Raw genomic sequence first — 18,181 nt, forward strand, 5'->3', positions numbered from 1 at the left:
CAGCTTGCCAACTGTTTTGGATACTTAATCCTGTCAGGAGAAAAATACTTATGTGCCTGCCACAGGTGGGTCCATGCCTGTCCAGAGTACCTCAGAGTAATTTTCTGTTTTGGGTGTTTTTGCTTTAGAAGTTCTCTATACAGCTTGCAGTAATATTTTTGGAGTGGAATTTGTAGGAACTAATTTTCAATTGAATTGAAGGTAATTTGGAGAAAGGGGGGAAAGGCCTGGATATAAGCAAAAAGATGAAAATAAGCTGAATTTTGTTACCCATATAAAAGTAGTCAATTAGGTCAGGTTAGAGAAGATGAGGTCTTGCAGTCTGGTCAGTGCCCAGCTGCACAGTCGAATTTGTTGGAAACTTTCAGAAAACTATGATGTGGTACAGAGCTGAAGATGCAGTTGCAACAGTTGTGGGATTCAGACAGAGTGGGCAACATTTTTGAACACTTGGGTTTTTTTTCAATAAACTTTCTAGTGTTGTTTGCTGTCTATGGAGGGGCATGAAAGTAATGAAAAGGCCGTGTTTTGAAGATGGGGATGATTTCTGGCAGGGAAGGCGATAGAAAGAACATTTAGGTTTGTTTAAAAAAAGGTTTTGTTTGTTCTTTGATGATTTGATTGATCCACCCCAAATTCCCCATTCCCACAGGTCCCCCAGAACATGCTCTCCTATCTTCTTACCTTCTTTTTCTTTTTTTTTTTATAACCTACTGAATTAATTAGTTTTGTCTGCATGCACATGGATATGGGGCCTCCTTTTGAGCAAGGCCCGCCTACCAGCGGTCCTACCTCCAAAGAAAAATAGCTTACTTTGTCCCAGAAGACATCAGTTACTAGTAGCTCCTCAGCTACAAGTGGGGTCATGTGAGCCTTTTCTTCACCCATGCTTGATCCTCTGCAGGTTTTATTCAGGTGACTGTAGCTGCAGTTAGTTCATGAGTGCAGGACCAGCAGCAGTGCCACATCCAGAAGACAGTAGTTCACAGCATTCTGTCCCTTCTGCTGCAGTGCTCCCTGGGACCATGGGGGTGTGTTTGTGATATGGTTAGATGTCCCATTTAGGGCTGATCACCAGACATTTATTCTGACCACATTGGCCAGCCCTGAATCTCTTCATTAACTGTCCATGGGCATTGTTTTCTAAGAAAACCAAAGAGGAAGAACTATAACTATAAAGGCAACAAATACTGAGCTGTTGTAGAGCTAAAAGAAGCTCCGTGAAGAGTTACTCTTCAGTGAGAGCAGTAACCTACAGCCATTGTCACTGGTTTCCTGGGGTGGAGTTGTTGGTTTTGTTGTCTCACTGTTGACAAGAAGGTCAGCGAGAACAACAGAATTGAGAGCAAGCAAGTAGGACTATTATTGAAAAGTAGAGTCACAGGTCTCTGCCACTGGAAAAGGTCCCAAAAATAGTTTAAGAAGGAGCACTCTAGGTCAGATGTTCTTTTGTATAATGGGAAGGAGTCAGTTTGCCCCATCAGCACATAAATTAAACATCAGGTTGGAATGTATCTGGTTGACTAGCTTGAGTGTATATGGGGGATTCTGGTTGGTCAAGGGATCTGGGAAAAGACTTCAGACTCAGAGGAAGTTCACCAAAGTCACCAAGGAGTAGGAAGAACGCTGAAGTAAAAGAACAGCCTGGTCACGGCCTTTTAGATTTCATCTCTAAGACTCTTTGTTCCTTTGGCGTATCACCAGTCGCATCTGTTTCTGTGTTCTCGGAGTTCACTGGTTTCATCAGGGCATGCACAGATACTTTTGTGCATTTGATCCCCAGAATCCACATGGTGGAAGGGAGAACCAACCATTTCCCCACAAGTTGTCCTCTTGACTTACACATGTTCTCCCACACCCACACACCCACAAGTAGATAATGTTGTGGTGATTAGTATCCTTGCAGGGGTAGGCAGTAGTTAAAGGAGATGTTTACTAGTCAGTTCCTAAGTGCTTGGAGGCAGATCCAGGCAGTGAAGAAAGCACCCTGACCATCTTGTCATAGATTCTTGACTTTTTAGCGCTTTACTGCTGGGAACTTTGTGTGTGTGTGTGTGTGTGTGTGTGTGTGTGAGAGAGAGAGAGAGAGAGAGAGAGAGAGCGCGCAAGAGCGCCCTGCGGACAGGGTGAGTCCTCTCTGGAAGGTGTGCTGCTTGACTGCTACCTTGTGTCAGACACCTAGAGTCGAACCTTTTTGCATTCTAACAAAGTAGGGTGATTACTGATGAAAAGACTCATTGCTGTCATTTTGCCATTTTCCTCCTCAGTGGGCTACCTTGAGAATGGAGAGAGGAGCCAAGGAGAAGAACCACCAGCTTTACAAGCCCTACACCAACGGTAGGATTGGGTGCCTTAGTCTAAAAGAGCCTCTGAAATAATACCCAGAGTCCTTGTAGAGGTTCAGTCCACTTGCTCTTGCCTATAACAAAATACCTGAGGGTCCTTTGTAGAAGAAAACGTTTGACTTTCTGGTAAGTAGAAAACTCAGGCAGGGGCTGGGCAGATGGCCTAGGGAATAAAATGCTTGGTGTGCATTTACACAGGTTGGATCTCTAGAACTGTGTAAAACCTAGGTTCAGTGACAGTACCCCTGTAAAGTTCCAGTGCTGGGTCTAGAGACAGGCAGATTTCTGCAGCTCAGTGGCAAGCTAGTCTAGCAGTCAACTTCAAGTTCAGTGTGAGCCTAGTAAAAGTGTAGTGAAGAGTGATAGCGAAAGATAGCTCCCATTGACCTCTGGCCTGTGTGCCAGGATCTCCCAATTCCTCCCTCTCTCTCTCACGCAGACAGAAGAGCAAACCTGGGTAGAAGTAGAATGCCACTGGTCAAGGGCCTCTTGACCACATTGCAGTATGGCAGATGGTACCGCATGGCAGTAGTGTGTGAGAGGGCAGAAGGGGAGGAAGAGTTGGTTTCAGTTGCAAGGAATGGGCCAAGAGAGTAGGTAGGTGTCTGGCTTACTTTTAAAAAACAAACTGATCTAAAGAGCTAGGCATAGTGGCACATGCCTGTGATCCCAGCAGTTAGGAGCTGGAAGTAGGAGAATCAGGAATTCAAAGGCATCCTTAGCTACGTAGTGAGCTCTAAGCCAGCCATTGGTTCTGAGACCTTGTCTCAAAACCAAGCAAACAAGCAACCAAAAATCCACCAAAACCCCAACCTGATGTTGTGGGAGTGAATGTACCCCTGCAGAACCACCCACCCAGAGAAGAACAGTGCTTCTCTGTTCAGGGACAGCAGTTTCATGACCTAATCACACAAGCTAATCTCCTACATTCCAGGTTTGTCTGTTTAAAGACAGGGTCTATCTGTGTAGCCCTGGCTGGCCTCAGACTCACAGAGATTTCATTGCCTGTGCCTCCTGAATGTTGGGATTAAAGGCATTTGCTACCACATCTGTTGATTTTTATTCTTTGATAGTTTTATACAAGTATATAATGAACTTTAGTCCTTTTCACCCCCTATTTCCCTGTCTCATCTTCCTTTCTTCTTTTTCCTGCCTACTTTCATGCCTTTTTTGTGTAAGTGACTCACTTAGTTTAAACAGTGTTGTAGGCATGAGCCTAGGTGGAAAACTATATATATTGGAGCATGGTAGACCCCCACCACTAACAACCCCAACACTTCTCAGTGCTGCTGTATTGAGGGCTCCCTCTTTCTGCTCATGAAACTCTGGAGAGCATATTCACATCCGACCATGGCACATGTACCCTTTGTGCTTTAAAACTCAGTTCATACACATGATCCTTGAAGCATGCTGCTTGACGAGGGATACTTATTTTTTGCAGGAATCATTGCAAAAGATCCCACTTCTCTGGAAGAAGAAATCAAAGAAATTCGCCGAAGTGGTAGTAGCAAGGCTCTGGATAAGACACCAGAGTTTGAGCTCTCTGACATTTTCTACTTTTGCCGGAAAGGAATGGAAACTATTATGGATGACGAAGTGACAAAGAGATTCTCTGCAGAGGAGTTGGAATCTTGGAACTTGTTGAGCAGAACCAATTACAATTTCCAATATATAAGCCTCCGGCTTACCATCCTCTGGGGTTTAGGAGTGCTGATTCGGTATTGCTTCCTTCTGCCACTCAGGTGAGGCTGGGCCTTGAAGGCCAGTGTGAGCTGCTCTGCCTGTGTGCATGGCTCACCCATCTCACTTGACCTTGTTTTCCATTTATAAAGGGGGATAGTGTGTTTGGTTTTTTTCCCCCAGGGCTAGTCCATTTTACTCTTGGAAGGGCATACTGGGGGCTCTCCCTTCAAGCCTTTAATATTCTTTACATATCATACAGAAAGAGTTGGATTTCTTTGTTTTTTGTGTATATGTGTGTGTAATGTTTTTGTTTTTGTTTTTTTTGAGAGCCTTACTCGGTAGCTCTGGCTGGCCTGGAACTCACAGATATTTATCTGCCTCTCCTTCTTGAGTACTGGGGTTAAAGGTGTGCTCCAAGTACCATACCTGGCTAGTTGGATTTCTTAAAGACCATTTGCTCGTTGTGGGGACTGAACACAGGGCAGAGAACATCACATCCTTCCTGACCCCTCTATCCTAAGCATAGCCTTTTCTGAATCTTGCCTTTCTGGTACAGAAGCTGTATTGATCTCTTCTCTGTGCTCTTCTCAGTTTATCTGGCACCTTCCAACTCTGCTTCCTTTTTGACAGAGGTTTTACTTCTGCCAGGGTGTTGAAACTAAGCAAGATTAGACAGGAGTCGGGCATAGCTGCTGAGGAGATAGTTCTGCTATCTGTTTGGAATTGCAGTCATCTCTCCATACAGATTGTTTCACACATTTCCAGGGGAAGCTATTGTCAGGTCTTACGTGTGGTTTTTATGGCTCCTGCCTTTGTCTTCACACGTTCACTGAATAACTGGTTTACTCTATTTTTCTTCTTACAGGATTGCACTGGCATTCACAGGGATCAGCCTCTTGGTGGTGGGCACTACCATGGTTGGATATCTGCCCAATGGGAGGTGAGTAGAGTGAGTTGACGTCGCAGCCTCAGAGCGTGAGGACTGGCTGGAGTCACACTGCAACACAGTCCTTGAGTCCTAGGTGGTTCAGATACTCGCACTGGCAGTGGTGTCTGTAGTGAATGCTTTTGTTTTGTAATTGATATGAGATAGTAGCAGTGTGTGCTCACTTCTTGCAGTCTAGCCTTTACCATCTTCCCATTTTAGAGTCAGAAAGGCAGATACCACAAAGGAGTCTTGGCTCAGGTATTAAGGATTTTTATAGCATGTTTGTTTATGCTGGGAATCAAAACCAGGACCCTGTATGTAGGATGAGTTCTCTGTTGCTGCTGTGCCCTCAACCTTTAAGATGTTTAATTGCTTGGTTCTGCTAGCTCCATAAGTTGAGAAGTAGTTTTCTTTCTCCCCACTACTCTTCTTTCTCAAGGAAACTTTACTCACCTAGGGAAGCTCTGAGGTCCCGTAGACATTTGTTTTGCTGGGGCTGATAAAGAGCTTATACCTACTATGGGTTGGTGAGTTGGGGAATAGAAATCTAAGAAACCTTGGCTTGCCTATCCTGGAAATTCTAGGCCTAGAAATATTTTCTACCACTAACAGGTGAATGTCATCAAGTCACATTGCATTTCTCTGATTGCATGTGGATATAAAGATGTTAAATAATACATTTGTGGGTTTTACTATGTGTGCTAATATTTCTATAAGTACACAAACACCCCAGCTGTCCTGTTGTTGCAGGTTTAAGGAGTTTTTGAGTAAACATGTTCACTTAATGTGCTACCGGATCTGTGTGCGAGCTCTGACAGCCATCATTACCTACCACAACAGGTGAGGGAGGCTCATTAACATTTGTCTACAGCTAGTGATTGATGCTTGTGAGGTGAGAGGAGCATTCCAAACGAATCGATTCTTGCCATTTTTATTGCTTGTATATATTTTATACCCAGGAAAAACAGACCAAGAAATGGTGGCATCTGTGTGGCTAATCATACATCTCCCATCGATGTGATCATCTTGGCCAGCGATGGCTACTATGCCATGGTACGCAGTCTTTCTTTGTGGTTTTTCTGATCAGTTCTAGGATCACATCTCTAGGCCCTCCACAGAAAACTTCCTTGATTAAGGGTTCAGACATGTAAACATATTTTTATGTGCAGGTCCCAACTTAAGAGGGTCACCCTAGGACTGGATAGAAGCTGTTCTGAGTTGAGTGATTGAGAGTATGGCTGGGGATTGTGTCTTGTGTCTTAGACTGAGGAGATTGCAAGAAAAGGGAGTCTTGAGAAAGCCAGGTGAGAGGCATTGAGATTACCTGAGAGAGCCATTTTATAAGTTACTCAGCTTTATGTGTTTACCTGGAGCAGCCTCTGACACTGATGGCTAAAGGGGAATTCAGATCAGGAGTTCAAGGAGTGGTTTCTTGATAGTGAGAAACTTAGAATGATGAAATATTAACAAGGAGAGCTTGGTGTGTATGTTTTGTGGGATTGTGATCCTCCCCAGAGTGGGAAGATCTGTGTAAGGATGACTTCACCACTAATTATTCCTCTGTCTGAGATTAGGTGGGGCAAGTGCACGGGGGCCTTATGGGTGTGATTCAAAGAGCCATGGTGAAAGCCTGCCCACACATCTGGTTTGAGCGGTCTGAAGTGAAAGATCGCCACCTGGTGGCTAAGAGGTAAGTGGCAAATGCTATTCAGTTGATCTAGCAAGGTCGTAAACAGAAAACATTTTATATAGGTATAACCTTTATACTGAGGTTATACCGTTGTTGTAAAGTTTTAGGACATCTAAAAAGGATGTAAATAAGCACAGTATTATTTATTTAAGTTATTTATGTTTTCATTATATCCTTCCCAATAAACAAGTTAAGATCTGTGATTCTTGTTTGTTTTGGGTGGTGCTTGGTAGGGTATTGTATATGCTGGGCAAGTGGTTTATTACTGAGATTTACATATTGCAAGCCAAAAATCTTTGATTGCTATGTGCAACCTATAAGGTTATTGACTCTTCCTTTTATTTCTGTTTCCTAAAGACTGACTGAGCACGTACAAGATAAAAGTAAGCTGCCCATCCTCATCTTCCCAGAAGGTACAAAGTGACAGGAGTGGGAGACCAGGCCCTGAGCCTTGGGTAACGCTGGGGAGGGGGACCAGGCCCTGAGCCCTGGGTAACTCTGGGGAGGTGGACCAGGCCCTGAGCCCTGGGTAACTCTGGGGAAGGGGGACCAGGCCCTGAGCCCTGGATAACTCTGGGGAAGGGGGACCAGGCCCTGAGCCCTGGGTAACTCTGGGGAGGGGGACCAGGCCCTGAGCCCTGGGTAACTCTGGGGAAGGGGGACCAGGCCCTGAGCCCTGGGTAACTCTGGGGAGGGGGACCAGGCCCTGAGCCCTGGGTAACGCTGGGGGGAGAGATGAGTTCCTGTGTCCTGGGTAACACTGGGGCCTTTTAGCATGGGAGACTAACAATTTTGGTCAGTTGAGAAGTTTGGTTACGTTTCATAGTGTGTACCTCGCCAGTGCATGATCCTTTCTATGGTTCTACTGACAGGTAGCTTTCTAACCTCTCGTAGAATACTCCTCAGTCTCCTTGGCATCCCTGCTCCAAACCTAAGGCTGGGACAGTGGCCTGACAGGAGAAAAGGAATAAGGACTGCATTTGTCCAGCTCCCTTACTGTTCATTCTTGATTTGGGTGGTGATTGACTCACGCTCTTTGAGCAATATTTTTAGTGCTGAAGAAACACTGGGTAGCTGGGCGATGGTAGTGCACACCTTTAATCCCAACATTTGGGAGGCAGAGACAGGTGGATCTCTGAGTTCGAGGCTAGCCTGGTGTACACAGCTAGTTACAGGACAGCCAGGACTGTTGCATAGAGAAACACTGTCTCGAAAAAAGCAAAACAAAACAAAATAATAAAATAAAAAAAAAAAAGAAAGAAAGAAAGAAGAAAGGGGGCGGGGGACTGGTTAGAAGTCCAGAAGGAAACGGTTTTCTCTTGCCTGTGTTTTTCAGGAACCTGCATCAATAACACATCAGTGATGATGTTCAAAAAGGGAAGCTTTGAAATTGGAGCCACTGTTTACCCTGTTGCTATCAAGGTATAAGACCTCTAAGGCCAGCTCGAATGCACAAGTGGGAAGTGGGAATTGGTGAACTAGTCGGGGCTGCTCCCCTCTCTACCAGCACTGGGCAGAGCAGTAGTAGAAGAGGATGCTGGTGGGATGCATAGGGATGTGGGATATGGGAGGAAAAGGGCTTCCAGGTTCTGCAAACAGAAACTTCATAAGCTCTGTAATTGTGTCTTCACTACTTTGTTCTTTAGAGACTTTGTTGAAGCATAGGACACTCGAATGCACAGGTGACTTGTGCCAGTAGCAGAGGAGAACTTGTAGGCTGAACTTTTGTACAGTGGGTAGAGAGGAGAGAATGGATGGCTCTTTGTTCTACTATGTGCAGTAAGCACTCCACCGCAGTGGGTTTCAGTGTCCTCATTCGAGCAACGATAGACTGGATCCTGGAGCCTCTCCACTCCTGTTTCCATCCTTCAGGAAGGAACTTGTCCTAACCAATCCCTTAGACACCCTGGAAACATGAAATGGTTCAACCAGTCAGCCTCCCTGTATTTTTCAATTTTCTTATCCCCCTTTAGCCTAGTGCAGATCTGTATTCCTTCTAAAAGAGTCTAGTCCTCAGAGTATTCCTCCCCCCCCCCAAAACAGTTTGTTTTTAGTAATGTCAACATATTTAGGCTGAGATTTTAGAGCAGGATCCAAAGTTGTGAATAGCTCTGTTTAGCCCGTCTTTCGGGTGTCTTTCTGCAGCGTTGTAGTAACGTGTCCACTTGGTTTTCAGCTTTTCCACACAACTCCTGGGTAGGTAGACAATATATTCTACTAGCTAAGCAGAACACCGAGCCCACTAATACCTGAATATTGGCTGCAGGGTCACTGATGGGCAGCTATAAGTGGGGATGGCATGCCAAGGAATAGTCTTTATCAGAGTCTGCTGTTTGTGAAAGTAGAGAGTGGAGTCTATATCCCACATGTATTAGGGTTTTCTAGAGGAACAGAACAGGAGTGAACAAATGGGTGTGTGTGTGTGTGTTTGTGTGTGTGTGTGTGTGTGTGTGAGTGTGTGTGTGTGAGTAGCTTACACGCTGTGGTCCAGCTAATACAATAATGCCAGTTTCCCAGCAGAAAGTCCAAAAATGCAGTAGTTGGTCAGTCTCCAAGGCTGATTTCTTAGTTGGTCTTCAGTATATGCCAGAATCTTGTAGGCTCCAATGTGAGTGAAGGAATGGACTTGCCAGTGAAATGGATAATAAGCAGACAAAGAGCAAGCTTCATTCTTCCAGGTCCTTATATTGGCTAACACCAGAAGAAAGTATGGCCCAGATTAAAGGTTAAATCTTCCCACCTCAAAAGATTCAGTTAAGAAAAAAAAAAAAAAATCCCTCACAGATGTAGCCCCTTAGGTTTTAGTTCATTTCAGGTGTAGTCAAGTTGACAACCAAGAACAGCCATTGCACCACCAGTATCATCCTGCAGTCTGGCATAATGGTGTATGGAGGTACTTTACCAGCTCTGCTTAGTGAGCTACCTGCCTTTTTTTCCTCACTGTGTTAACTTCTGTAGCACCACGGGGGTTGGGGGGGTAGCAGTAAAAAGATTTAGACCTCATGCCAAATTCTAAATGTCATTTTATCTAGGCCCTGGGTGATACTTAGGGTTGGTCAGGGGATCACATTGGTAGAGCCTCTGCTATGCGGCCTGACTCTCACCCATTGTGAGACGTGGAATCTTGAGAAGAGTTAGGACTTCTCTGCAGAATAAGACATGTAAATTTCCATCCTGTTTATATAGCAGACTTCCGCTCTACAGATATTTCTAGTTTTGGTTTTGTTTTGAAGTTCTGTTGGTGTCTGGACGTGGGCAGCTTCAGCAGTGACAGTGCTTCTGTCACATTTCTGCAGTCAACGTCACAGTCTGGTTTTGAGAGTGCTGACTGTTGTTTTGAACTTTTGTTTTGCCGTGGTGTCTGCCTGGATGGGAAGAGAATCGGTGCTAAACAGAGGTCTTGGTCTCTTCTAACACAACTTCTGCTCATGTGCTTGTAACAAGAGAGTCAGTTTTATGTTTGAAACAGGTCTCCCTGTGTTACCCAGCCTGGTCTCAAGCTCCCAGGCTCAATCATCCCTATTATGTTTTCCAAGTAGCTGGGATGACAGGTGTACTCCAGTATGACTGGCTAGCTGCCCTATCTTTGTAGTCATACCGTAGATTAGTTTTAAATTTTTATTCTCCCTTGCTTTTTACTGGTATTAAAAAATTCACTATTGCTATTTTTTTAAAAAAATATTTTTTTACTTTATGTGCATTGGTGTTTTGCTTGCATGTATGTCTGTGTGAGGGTATAGGTTCTCCTGGAACTGAAATTGCAGATAGTTGTGAGCTGCTATATTGGTGCTGGGAATTAAAGCATGATCCTCTGGGAGAGTAGCCAGTGCTCTTAACTACAGAGCCATCTCTCCAGCCCCTACTGTTGCTGTTTTTAAATTTTATGTATATGATTGTTTTTGTCTGCATGCATCTGTGCACAGCTTATGTACCTGGTGCCTGAGGAAGCCACAAAAGAATATTAGTACCCTTGGAATCAGAGTTACAGATGACTTTAAGTTGACATGTAGGTGCTGGGAATTGAAGCCAGGTCCTCTGGAGGAGCAGCCAGGGATCTTAACTGCTGAGCCGTCTCTCCAGTTCCTCTTAGTGGTATTTAAGGTGCATTCATTAATGTGTTAGGTTTCTTAGTTTCTGTTGTTAAATCTATATTTTTATAGTTAGGACTTAATCTCAGCAGAGTAGTTCAGTATTCTGAATTGGACAGTTGAAACCCCATCCACCAGCATCTCCATGAATTGCCATGACAGTACTCTACAGACATCCTTCTGTCAAGAAGGCAACAGTGGTGGCACCTCGATCCTGTGGGATAGCTCTTGAGATGCTTTCATTTGTTCATTCTCCGTGCTGACCCTTGGTTTGTGCTTTTGCGGTCAGTGCACTGCCTTATCTATTTCCTCTAACATTTGGTAGCAACCGCCCATGCTCTGCTCAGGCAGCCTTCTCAAGGATTCAGCTCTTCCTGTTACCTCTCATGTACCTTCCTCACCAGACTTCCTACTGCTGAGGTTACTGTGGGCTAATGGTTGAGGAGTTGCAATCATTTCTCACAAAACCCTTGGAAACAAGCCTTTTCTGTCCATTAAAATCATTGACAAACGCAAGTACCTAATACACCTGTTTGTTGAGACCTCATGAGACTAATGGGTGTGGACCCATTTGCTAATGTATACTGGTGATTTAATTAGCAGAGTTTTCTGGCCATATAGAAATTCACTTTGTTAGAATTATAAATATGTAAATTATATTTGCAATACTTAAGGGTTTTCTTTTGCAATACTTACGTTTTAATATAGTATATTGCAAGCTTTGTAAGTGTTTCTTAGTCTTCAGCATCAGAAGTTTTCCTTTGAATGTCCCGTGAAAAAGTTGATTATGTGTGAAGGTGTCTTTGTTTATACTTTATGTACATTAGGAGATGCCTTGATGTTTAAGATAGGCCTCATAAGAGAGGAAAGGATGCATGAAGCAAGCACAGTGGACTGTTCTTAATGATTGAACCTAGGAAATGAGTGGCTGGTATTTTGTTATTCTGCATTCTGTTTTTGGATTGTCTGGAAATGTTTGCTTGTGAGAGCAGGATAAGGCTCTCTGAGGCAAGAACTGTTTGGGTGTGGTGGTCAGGAAAGACTTCCCTGATGGCCTGAGTGAACCTGGAGGCCATGACCTTAGAGCCATAGATTCCTGTCCCTGTGGACCCTCCCCAAGCACTGGTGTAGTCCTTACATCCAGTCTCCTCTCCTTTTGCAGTATGACCCTCAGTTTGGTGACGCCTTCTGGAACAGCAGCAAGTACGGGATGGTGACATACTTGCTGAGAATGATGACCAGCTGGGCCATTGTCTGCAGCGTTTGGTACCTGCCTCCTATGACCAGAGAGGTAGGTGTCTCCAGTCCTCCAGCGCAAGTCTTCGTGTGTGTTTCAAGAGTCTGGCAGAGTATTTTCATTCATTCTCTGTTACAGAAAGATGAAGATGCTGTGCAGTTTGCTAACAGGGTGAAGTCTGCCATTGCCCGGCAGGGAGGATTGGTAGACCTTCTATGGTGAGTACAGCTGACTCCAGAGAATATGCACCTCTGTGGCAAAGGGCTCCTCCCTGGCACAGAGCATGAAACCTGCTGGCCATAGAGAAGAACTCTCCAGGCTCCTTTCCTTAGCTCCAGCCAATAATGCCAGTGCTGTGTTGTCCTCGGGAATGTAGAGTTGTGGGCCTTTGCCCGTTCTGTTGGGACTTCCAGACAGTTTGTGCCTCTAGGTAGAGATGACCCTATTCTGTTTGGAAACTTCAGAGGGAAGAATGTAGAATTTCCTCTGTTGTCTGTGTACTGTGTTTGAAAAGTCCGCATTTCTTTTTCTACATTTTCTTGCCTATCTCCTAGCAGAGGAGGTGACACACTTTTTCTGTGCAGTTTATAGGTCTCTTGCAACTACTTATTTGTGCCATTTGTAGTATGAAAGCAACCAAAGAGAATACATGAACAAGTAGTCATGACTGTCTCACTGAAACTTCCTTACAGGAACAGATGTAAGGCAGGGTCTGAGCTTTTGTTCCGTGGGTCTGAATTAACACCTAGTGTCTGCAGGAGTTAAACTCAAGTTAAAGAGGAGCTTGATTCATGATTCCTGCCAGATTTTGGCCATATAATGCATCTGTCATACCGTAGAGCTGACCAGTGGCCTTCTCTGTTGCTATATTAGCCTTTGTCTTTCCAGGGATGGTGGATTGAAGAGAGAAAAAGTGAAGGACACATTCAAGGAGGAGCAGCAGAAACTGTATAGCAAGATGATTGTTGGTAACCATGAGGACCGGAGCCGGTCCTGAACCTCTGCCTGGCCCTGGCTGGAGCTGCCACCTCTAAATTCTGACAAGTGAGCCAGCTGGAGTTGTTGCTGCCACAACCTCTGCCACCATCCCTGCCACCCACTGCTGCATCTTCCAGACTCTGGCCCTCAGGCTGTTCTGGGCTCCAGGACTCCTGAGCTTCATCAGAGCCCCATGCGCTGCCTGCTGTCCTCTAACCAGAAAGCTGCTAGCCGGGGCTCCACAGGACAAAATGCCTCTTGTTCCTTTATAATAAGCCTGTAAGAGGAAGACCATTAAAGCAGCTCTGTGGTATGCTAGCTGGTGGGAAGGCGGGCCCTGTTCTTGTCCTGAGAGAATGTTGGGTGTTACTGTGTAGGGACATACACATGCTGGGGAAAGTCAGAAGAGACACTGCTGAGGCAGGTGCCCAAACAACCTCCAGCCTGGGAGCTTTTAGATGGGACAAGAAGAAAGCTATCTACAGGAGTGTTAGTTCCACTCAGCAGATGGAGTTATAAGTTCTTGTGTCTTGCTTACGAAGATCAGCAGAGGAGATAGGAAGAAGCCAGTGGGCCGCTGGCCAGCTAGCTAGCCCCAGGAAGATTTGATTCAGACTCCAGGCTGAGCCTGAGTCCCCCACATGACTTGTCTGTTTACTGTGTCTCAGTTTCCCTGTCTGTTACATGGAATCGCCAAGGGTGGTAATAACCTACCTCACAGGGTTGTTGTGGGGATTCTAGTGCTAGTATATGTGAAGGAAATGGATGGTGGTCTCACAGGGACGGCTTCATAGAATGTGGCAGGACAAGGTCAGCACTCACAGCTGCTGCCCAGGATTTTAAACTTGTTTTGTGAGTAAATAAAACTGGATGGTAAATGAACTTAGGAACTTTGCCTTCACTCCCCGAGAAATGTATTTCTTGCCAGTTAACAGCGGTAGTACTTGAAAATGACCCTGGCCTGCAGGGTCTGGAATGAGGATAGTATTGCTCAGGAGAGGGTAACCTTTCAGATTAAATGTTTTCATGTCTCTGTTTCTAGCTTTCTCCCCAGATGAGAGCCATGGAAACAAACTGTTGATGAGGTTGGAGAGAGGCCCTGTCGGTGGCATTCTGGATTTGAGAACTGTGGGACACGGCAGATATTAAGGCATGAGGGGGGAGCAGAGTGCTGGGGAGGACTGATGAGTTAGGCAGGAGGGATGGGTACACTGCATGCACCCATGGGAGAAATGGCAGGCCTGCAAGCCGCCCAACAACACCAAAGTCAGCCTCTGTTTCTTCTGAGGTCTACCAACTTTGAATTCCTCCAAAGGAAGAGTTCCCTGCTACCCACATGATCTCCAAGTCTAGGAGTGCAGCCTGGCTCCCAAGGCTATGAACTGATGCCACTCTGACACTTGAGAACCTTGTGGTGTCACCCCACCCTCCTCCCATTCCCTCCTGCCTGCTCCATTCCCAGTGGAAAACACTTTTCAAATAAAAACACCAATGACTGTAAGAATAGCCTTGTGGGCACTGTTTTACAAATGCTCAAAAATAAAAAGTGGGTCTCGGCTTATGTAGAACGTAGTGTTTCAGTGCTGTCCTCTGAAAACGTCTAGGGTCAGGCATCCTTTGAGACTTCCGCTGGTGGTTTGATTCACTATCTGTAGAGAGTTTTTAATCTTGTGTTAACTCGGATCACATCCTGCTCACCCGTGGCACAGTGGGGAACAGTGAGAAGTCTGCATCTTTCCTCGGCACTGGTCCAGGAACTCAGGCTGGTCTGCCATGTGTAACTGGGTCCTGCAGGTTCTCAGTCACTGAAAGCCGCGTGGTACAAACTCAGTCTCATGGACGGCCTGAATACATGAGAGCTCGATCCCACTGGTCAGTCTGCTGCTCCCTTGCTGTGTTGTCTTTATTTCTCTATTTTCTGACTTAAGCTGGGTGAATCTGAGGCCTTACACACCTCTGAAGTTTCAGTAGGTGTATGCGTGTGCACCTGTGTGCATACAGATGTGTGGGTAGCAGTGCTTATGGAGGCCGGAGAACAGCCTCAGCTGTTCGTTCTCCAGTCGGGCCTCACCTTGTTTTTTGAGACGGGGTCTCTTTGGCCTAAGATGATTGGCCAGTGAGTCTGTCGTCTCTGCTTTCCCAGCACAGCAATTCAAAGTAGATGCCACCTTCCTAGCTTTTTTTTTTTTTTAAACATTGGTTCTAGGAGCTCACACTCAGGGCTTCATGCTTGCAATGCAAGTGCTTTATTGACTGAGCTCTTGTTCCAGCTCCAGCTCCATTAGAATCCCATTGCTCACACGTGAGCCTTGAGCCCTAAAATTGTGTGGGTCCATTTTGAGCTGTTGAGTCCCCCTGCAAACCCAGCTTGGAAGCTAACCACCTCGGGGCCCAGACCTGCTGGATAGTTGGGATTGTGGATCACAGACAGTTTTCACTCAAACAGGACTTTGTTACCCACTAGTTAAAGAGCTTTCTAATCAGGTCAGTAAAGTCCTCTGATAACAGGACGGAAGCTCAGTAGAAGGACGTCAGCCTGGCCAAGCCCTATAAATAAAACTTGGGAGCCAGTTTACATCAGCACCACTCCCTGTTGGTGTCCTTCAGAGAAGAAAGAAACCTTGATGTGTGAGAGATGGTGGGCCAGGACAGTAGCAAGGGGCTTCTAGATACTGAAAGGCTGGCTAGTGGACACTAATCAGTTGCCTTGTGGTGATCTGGGCCTATAAACCCTGTGGCTTCCTTCTACAATTCACCAAATGCCCACTGTCTGGGTTGGTGTTCACTGCTGGCCGCTGGTGTCTGAAAGATACTACCATGTCGCTGCAGGTGCCATCCACCTGCTGTACATCTTAGCTGCCAGACTCAGTTTCTCCAGGTGCACCCTCCTGGGTGGCCCGGAATATCCCAACTCATGCGCACAGACCCGTGGACAGGCTAAGAGATGACCATCTGGCCATCCATCTTTCACCGCACTCACTCCCCTCTCCCCCAGTCAATATGTCTCTCTCCGATGGGAAAGTTAATAAATTTTGCTCTAGATTAAAAGTATTGATTATTTCATTTGTAAACAATAAATAAAAAGGAGGAACTTTTCACTGCACCAGGGCTAGCGTCTGGTGTATTTTGCTGGTGAAATTTTGCTTGCTGTTTGGGGGGGTGGGCTTCTCATATGCATTCCAACCGGCCAGCAGCATTGATTTCCTATTAGTCTCCCAGCACCACCCAGTAACACATCATTTCAGTACCTGCTATTAATGGTCTTTTGATAAATAATCACTTGTAAGTCAATAAATTTTTATTAAACACTGTAGCTCTTTGATTTATTAAAATCCGACCATGTTTGTCTGGGAGAAAAGGGATGCTGAATTGAAGTGGATATCTCCATACATCTTCCTGACGCGGAGCAGTCACTGCACACTCCAGAGAAAAACAATTGCATTTTAACAGAAACAAAACAGCCGAGTTTGGAACTTGGGCCCAGGGAAACTTTATCTCAGTCAGTGTCACGCTTACTCTGCCGGGAGCAATGGCAGGCCAGCAGAGGAAGAACTTGTGTTGGCTTCTGAGCGAGCAGTGCCATCCCCTGCTTGACTGCCTCTGGATGGCACTGAGGGGCCTGGGCAGGTCCCTGGGGCACATACTAAGCAACCTTTTCCGGGGTCAAGTGGACCCTGGATCAAACACCTGTAGGAGCAGATACTTAAAATAGATTGGAGACAAAGGACCTTTTAACTAACAGGCCATCTTTCCAAAGCCACACCCAGGTCAGGGAATGCCTAGAGACGATGGATGTTGATTATAAAAGTGAGCCAACAGATACAGATTGGAAGTCTGTCTTTTGTCCCATACAGTGTGAAGTGTTTGACACCTGAAGCCTGGCTGTACATCAGTTGCTCTATGGAGCTGCTCAGCCGGAGTCCTTACCCAGAGGGATGTTAGGGAAAGGGCAATCAGGCTGGATGGTCACTATCAGAACAGCTGGGGCTTGGAGAGGTGGCTCGGTGTTAAGAGCACTGCTGTTCAAGGGTCTCAGTTATGTTCCCAGCACTCAAACAGCTTACAGCTGCCTGTGACTCCAGTTCTAGGGATCTGGTGTCTTTCTGGCCTCCAAAGACTGCACACACAAATAATTTTTAAAAACTCTGGAGGCCCTTGGCCCTACTCTTGGTCATTTGTCAGTACCTAGCGTGGTGGACAGAGACATGACAGGAGAGGTGGGAAGAAGTCCACGAGCCAGGTCCACACACCTTTAATCCAGCTCCGTGGAGACGGAGAGGTGGATCTCTGGATTCAAGGCTAGCTTGGTCTACATAGTGAGTTCTAGACCTGCATGGAATACACAGTGAGAACCTGTATCAGGAAAGATACAATGGACTGGTGCTCTCTTGACAACTACCTGCTGCCGGCTTTCTTGGGAACTAACTGTTGCAGTTTCCTCTTCTGTCCCCATCTAAGGTGGCAGGGAGTCATCGGACTTTGAAGGGTGAAGCGCGAGGATTGGCACACTACTGTTTGAACGCGTGACTTTGTGTCCCCAGATGCAGGAGGTTGGCTCCTCTTCTAGGACTTCAGACCTGTGCCTGAGCCCCAGTCCCAATGTCATTGGGTGGTGTGCCACACCCAGGAAGTCAAAGGAAGCATGAATAGAGCTTTGTAGAACATGGGTGACTTGGATTTTCATGTGCAAAATTCAAGCCCATTTTTTGCTTTGTAGCCTAAGTTGATTTTGAACCTGACCTCCTGAGTGTAGATCTCCGGTGTGTGCCACCACACCCAGCTCAAGACCACTCTCAAGGTGGAACAGACAACTTCCTAACCTTTGCCACTTCCCCTCACTTCTGCCCAGGTTCATTCCAATCATCTGTTTCCTCTGCTCCAAGATGACTTCCTGAGGTCAAAAGCGCTGGGAGAGGGGCGTCATGCTCGGAAGCTCCTGTTGTAGCTGAAGTGGAGGCTAGGGAAGTGAAGCTGGGACAAAGATGGCATCACAAAGGACATTTGGGCACCACCCACCAGCAACCTCACCACCTGTTGAAACCAGGAGACAATGTAAGATTAAGGGAACAGCAGAGGTCGGGGATCTCCAGAAAAGAGGAGGTGGTTATCCTACGGATAGCTGTGACCATGTGGGTTTTTTTCTTTCTCTTGACTCCGTGGGCCTGCAACCACATTTGAAAGACACTTGAGCCATGTCTCCGATCACCGACGCAGTACTGAGAGAACGAACCG

General features: G+C 45.9%; 1 protein-coding gene across 1 annotated transcript in view; it reads left to right on the forward strand.

Moving 5' to 3' along the window:
• The window catches only part of Gpat4 (glycerol-3-phosphate acyltransferase 4), a 36,611-nt gene extending 22,167 nt beyond the window's left edge, over positions 1–14,444 (forward strand). Inside the window, exons 3-13 of the mRNA XM_041673646.1 lie at positions 2,268–2,337; positions 3,787–4,087; positions 4,894–4,968; positions 5,707–5,796; positions 5,916–6,009; positions 6,531–6,646; positions 7,004–7,059; positions 7,983–8,068; positions 11,897–12,025; positions 12,110–12,189; positions 12,860–14,444. Of these exons, the coding sequence (XP_041529580.1) occupies positions 2,268–2,337; positions 3,787–4,087; positions 4,894–4,968; positions 5,707–5,796; positions 5,916–6,009; positions 6,531–6,646; positions 7,004–7,059; positions 7,983–8,068; positions 11,897–12,025; positions 12,110–12,189; positions 12,860–12,968 (1,206 nt within the window). The 3' untranslated portion in view covers positions 12,969–14,444. The remainder of the gene's footprint in view (positions 1–2,267; positions 2,338–3,786; positions 4,088–4,893; positions 4,969–5,706; positions 5,797–5,915; positions 6,010–6,530; positions 6,647–7,003; positions 7,060–7,982; positions 8,069–11,896; positions 12,026–12,109; positions 12,190–12,859) is intronic.
• Positions 14,445–18,181: the final 3,737 nt, after the last annotated feature.

The sequence above is a fragment of the Microtus oregoni genome, unplaced genomic scaffold (genome assembly GCF_018167655.1).
Source record: "Microtus oregoni isolate MIOR12 unplaced genomic scaffold, Mior012 000024F_ref0000369, whole genome shotgun sequence".
NCBI classification, from domain to species: domain Eukaryota; kingdom Metazoa; phylum Chordata; class Mammalia; order Rodentia; family Cricetidae; genus Microtus; species Microtus oregoni.